General features: G+C 36.0%; 1 protein-coding gene across 1 annotated transcript; it reads left to right on the top strand.

Annotated features, from left to right (window-relative positions):
* Positions 1 to 3,409: 3,409 nt before the first annotated feature.
* On the top strand, positions 3,410 to 3,946 carry LOC102868806 (ATP-binding cassette sub-family G member 2-like). The gene has a single exon (XM_006891501.1). It carries the CDS (start codon positions 3,410 to 3,412, stop codon positions 3,944 to 3,946), a length of 537 nt encoding a protein of 178 aa, XP_006891563.1.
* Positions 3,947 to 5,633: the final 1,687 nt, after the last annotated feature.

The following is a 5,633-nucleotide window of genomic DNA, read 5'->3' as shown; positions in this document are numbered from 1 at the left end:
TGTCCAACCCATGATCTGACAGCTTGTATCTTAAGCTTTCTTGGCTTCGGTGATCCCAAACACGTCAACTGCTGACATTTTTTTTTCTTTTTACCAGTGTCTCTTAAGTTTAGTTGTACTGTCTCCAAGGGAAGGTGACGTGTCCTGTAGAACTCCTGTGTAGATTATGTTTTCCTTTCTGGCCCGATGCGCAGCTTCCAGGGTTCCCCTCCGCCCAGGAGCACGTTCTCCCTGTCCCCAGGACCTCTTCCCGCCGGCTTTTCCTGTGTACCTCTTCCTGCCGGCTTTTTTAGTATCGCTATGGTGGCCATTATGTAAATGTTCCTTAAAAAATAAATGATGCTATTTGATACATAGTATGTGCTGCTTATTTCTAAAGCCTTGATTAAATGGAAGAAAAAGCTATTGAGTTGCCCTGAAAATAGTACATTCTAGAATAATTATAGATAACAGACATGATTAAACTAATGCTAGATACACTTTACTTGAATTTATCAAGGTGAAATAACTTAGAAACATATTTGCTAAATTTTTTCAACAAGTGAGATTTACAAAGTACTGTAAACATTATTAGAAAAAAAATTTATGTTACATGTATAGAATTTTGATTTGAAAGTGAAGTAACCAAATTTGGTCCTTGGTTCTTCAAACATTCATATAATATAATCACAGAAGCCTTCATGATTATTAATTCTTATTTTAGATATCTCAATGAGTGTATCAGAGAGAGAACTTACAAAGAGTTGAAACAAAGAATTTTAGAAAATTAACAGATTCAACTGATAACACTTTTCAGAAGATGACAAATTAAAAATGTGAAAGCTTAAATAAATTATTATTGTTTATTAAGATCTAATTTGATCAGGAACTCTGGTAACGTAGCACGTATTATGTTTCACTGCTAACTCAAGATTTAATTTTATTTGGAAGTGAGGAAGGAGCTTTGTTTCGTTTGGGTACATGTAGGAGTGTGTGCGCGCGTGTGTGTATGTGAACTTCTCTAGGTGATATGTCTCCTTTTGGTGTATTAGTATAGCTTTTTCTCTGTCACAGAGAGTTTACGGCTAAGTAACAAGGTGAAAGGTAAAATGATAAGAATAGCAGCTGAATATTGAAGAGTCTTATTGACATCAACGATCTGCAGGAGGCCACTAATAAAGAGTGTCAGGCATTACAATCAGAGTTTCAAGGATGGCTTAGGAAAGTGATAGTAGCATTATGGGAATGTATCTGCACAGAAAAGGAGCCTAAATAACTACACACCTGCTCCTATTTGTGTATCCCTGCAGGGGAATGGTTTGGCAATCCACATCTGCAAAAATTATAGTCAAAGAAGCTCTTCTTTGTCATATGGAGTCACTGTTAGTAGAAATTGATTCAAGGGCACCCAACAACAACAATATCTAAACTCACAAAAATTTAGGCAAATTGCAAGATTCAAATAGAAGTAGTAGCTATCATAATAAAAGTTAGAAGTGTTATAAAATACTTTTTAAAGATAGTAACATTGAAATTAAATTTAGGGACCGAATGGCTGAATAGATGTTGTTGCCTTTGCTATGTGCTGATGTAAGGGCCTCAGGGCTGTCCTGCTAGCGGGTTTTCAGAGGCAGTAAATTGCAGGGGTGAGATTGCTCATACACAGGGATGTTAAAAATATTACTCGGTGATTTTGTGTAAGAAAAAAGAACTCAAAATTGAGATTGCAATGGGGACACATATTGCAAAAGAAATACATTAGAAAATGTAGAAAGAGATTTTAGGTAGGGTAGCAGAAACCACAGGGAATTTTAAAATCTTTGAGTGAAATTAGGAAGAGGGTTGTGGAGTTTACCAAGGAATTCTGTCTTGGTCATAATGGATGTGCTGGACTGGCTTTTTCAACGTCTGTTTCAACTTCTTCCTAATAGCAAAGATTGAAAAACAGAATAAAAAGAAAAACAAAACATTCTCAGATATGTTCAAAGCTAGGATTCCGGATATGATTTTAAGTCTTGTGTAAAGCTGATACCCTCAAGTGACATTTCAGTAAGGAGTTAATCAAGGAAAGAAGTTCAGGTACAGCAAGATTTGACACTGCAGCTAGCAAAGGTCAGTGGTTGCTGGTCTCCAGATCACAGGTAAGGCAAGGGTCAACCTAGAGTCAGTCAGCAGTCTGCTCCTGAATTCCCAGAAGTCGTAATTTCTTCAGTTCTACATGATGTGGGGATTCATTCCCAGAGGTCTAGCCTCGAGGCTATACATTAGCTGTTGTAACAGTTTTGTAAGTACATAATTCTTAAATTATTTTCTAATTTCCTGCACTAAATCTCCTGTATTAAATTCTTTTCTGTTTAAAGTGGCTAAAATATATTCTGTTATGTGGGAATTGAACCTTACTAACAAAATAATAAAATGTGTTTTTGTCAAAGGCTTCCAGTATAGTTCTATTGGAAGCCTCACACCAGGAAAGGATTAAATATTTTCGGAGCTAAACCTCTGAAGTATAATTATTTATTCCATATTTTGTTACCTGACGAATTAGAACCAGGTCATAGCTTTGATTTTTGGCAAGTTTCTTAGTTCTCTGTTCCCAAAATTAGTGATAAGTTGTTGTGAGAATTAAATTATGAAATATTCAAAGCATTTAGCCCATTTGTGCAATAAATTATCAGTAAATGAGATATACTGTTAGTATTATTGCATCTTTGCAGATTTCTGTCTTTGTTGTAATAGAGATAAATATCTTTTGTGTCTGTTTACTTACTTTCCATTGGTTTGGAAAAAACTTTAATAGAAAGTCTTCATTCATCTTTTTGTTTCAAAACTTTTTTGCAGAGCTTGACCCAAACTAGATATTTCATGATTCTTAAACAAGTATTTTTAAAAACTTTTTTAGTTGTTTGGATATAATACGTTGTGTTTCATATATACACTTTGGGTTTTATATAAACATTCATTTAGGTTGTGTTTCATTCTTATGTTTTATAAGCTCACTCATATACATTTTAGGATAACTGAGCAAGATACGTATAAAAGTTCAGAAGGGGAAAGGGAAGAAAAGAAGAGGGGCAGAAAAATGGAAAAGGGTAAATTCACTGGGATAGCAACTGTTGATGGGTGGGGGGGTTAAGGGCTTGGAACTGGTCAACGGGGACTTAAAAAGGCAAGGTGATAATAAGTAGAACAACAATTTTGAGAAGAATAGTTATAGTCATAGTGGTAAAGCCCAGATTGGAAGTTAGTCAAAAGGAGGAAAAAATAATGGCAAATATCCTTTAATAACTGGAACATGGAATGTATGTAGCTTGAATGTAGAAAACCTACAAATTGTGAAAAATGTAGTCGAACGCATAAATATCAACATACAAGGCATTACTGAGATGAGATGCTCTAGCTTTGGCCAGTTTGAATCAGATAATCATATGGCATGAAAAACATGCTGTTACCAAGCATTCTATTCACTTGCATAATATACTTCTTGTTAGGATTGAAACCAACAGCAGAGGCCTTCTTCATCATGATGTTTACCCTGATGATGGTGGCTTATCCGGCCAGTTCCATGGGCTTGGCCATAGCAGCAGGTCAGAGTTTGGTGACTGTAGCAACCTTGCTCATGACCATCTCTTTCGTGTTCATGGTGATATTCTCAGGTCTGTTGGTAAATCTCAAAACTGTTGTGTCTTGGCTCTCATGGATTCAGTACTTTAGCATTCCCCGATACGGCTATTCGGCTCTGCACTATAATGAATTTGTGGGACTAAACTTCTGCCCAGATTTAAATACAACAGCTAACAATACACGCCAAGGCTATGCGATATGTACTGGTGAAGACTATATGACGTACCAGGGCATAGAGCTTTCACCGTGGGGGCTTTGGAAGAATCATGTGGCGTTGGCTTGCATGATTGTTATCTTCCTCACAATTGCCTACCTGAAATTGTTATTCCTGAGAAAGTACTCCTAAACTCCCTTTTAATTTACTATGATTTATGCACACATAAAAGCAAAACACCTTGATTTATTTTAAAAAAAAAAGAAAAAAGAAAAACAGAAGAAGAATGGTGCTGCATTCTAGTAAAAAAAGTTAATTTCAAGTTTGATCCTGAAATACAATGTTATGCATGATAGGACATTATCCATACACATACGGGTAAGACTTGTTAGTACAACTATTATTCAAATACACACTCCTACATCTAGAGACAAAGAAGAAGAAATAGAAAATTTTTACCAAATCTTGCATTCCAAAATTGGCCAAACATTCAATCAAGATTTGCTAATGAATTGGTGATTGGAATGTAAAAATTGGAAACAGAGAATAAGGAATTGGAAAATACGGGCTTGGTGATACAAATGAGAGTAGAAATAGAATGACTGCGTTTTGTATTTTCAATCACTTATTCTTTGCACAAACTTTTTAAAAAGATACAAATAGCGACTTTACACATGGACTCCACTTGCTGCATAAAAATCAGATTGACTAAATCTTTGGAAGGAATCATTAGAGAAGCTCAACATGGGCAGTTAAATCTAGGCCTGGGGTGGACTGTGGGTCAAGACCATCAATTACTTGTGTGACAGTTCAAATATAGGCCAAAGAAAATGAAAATAAATCCCTAAGAACCAAAATATGACCTTGAATCTACTACATCTGAATTTGAAATCATCATAAGAATAGGTTCGAAGGATTGAGCACCAGTGGTTTAAGACAAGATGAGTTGTGGGATGATATCAAAGATAGTATCCATGAAGTACGCAAAAGGTGCTTTTGAAGACAGAAGAGAAAGAAGGAAAGAAAGAAAGAAAGAAAGAAAGAAAGAAAGAAAGAAAGAAAGAAAGAAAGAAAGAAAGAAAGAAAGAAAAGAAAGAAAACCCCAAACATAAACTTGAAACAGATGTCAGAAAAGACTCTAAACAGGGTGTGAAAAGCAATGTATACGACTGTTATGACCTTTGTATGTAAACCAGTGTAAAATAAAAATGACTAAAAATTTCACTAAAGCACCAAGACACCAAAACAAAGGAAAGACATGCTGAAGTAAAAGGCTGAACAGAATATTTCAAAGGGCTGCTTGAGAGGACAAAGAAAAGTATTATTATGATGGACTTTGCAGAGAGCTGTACTAGAGAATTAAAAGAGAAGAACTTGTTCTGCATTTCTGAGACTTGAGAGAACTGAAAAACAGATTTTAGCCTTGAGTTGCAATATTGAAAGATGCTATGGGCAATGTATTGAATGGCTCAGAAAGCATCAAAAGAAGATGGAGGGAATACATAGAATCACTGTACGAAAAAGAATTGACAGACCTGGAAAAATTTCAGGAAGTACCATATGAGCAGGAACCATGGTAATCAAGGAGGAAGTGGAAGCTGCACTGAAGGCACTGGCAAAAAAGGCCCTGGAATAGACAGGATACCAATTGACTTATTTTAATTCACAGATGCACCCCTGGATGTGCTCAACAGTCAATGCAGGAAATTTGGAGGACAGGTGTCTGGCTAGTAGATTGGAAGAGAGGAAGACTCTCAACCAGATAGACTGACACAGTGACTGTAGCAATTGGCTCAGATATTTTGATGTTGGAACAGGATAAGATAGGGTTCAGATCTGCTGTACACAGGATTGCTATGAATCTTGTCTGATTCCATAG

The sequence above is a fragment of the Elephantulus edwardii genome, unplaced genomic scaffold (genome assembly GCF_000299155.1).
Source record: "Elephantulus edwardii isolate Elephantulus edwardi_28Jun2011 unplaced genomic scaffold, EleEdw1.0 scaffold00098, whole genome shotgun sequence".
Classification (NCBI taxonomy): domain Eukaryota; kingdom Metazoa; phylum Chordata; class Mammalia; order Macroscelidea; family Macroscelididae; genus Elephantulus; species Elephantulus edwardii.
The sequence above is the reverse complement of the archived record's forward strand: the minus strand, read 5'-3'. Positions and strand labels throughout refer to the sequence as shown.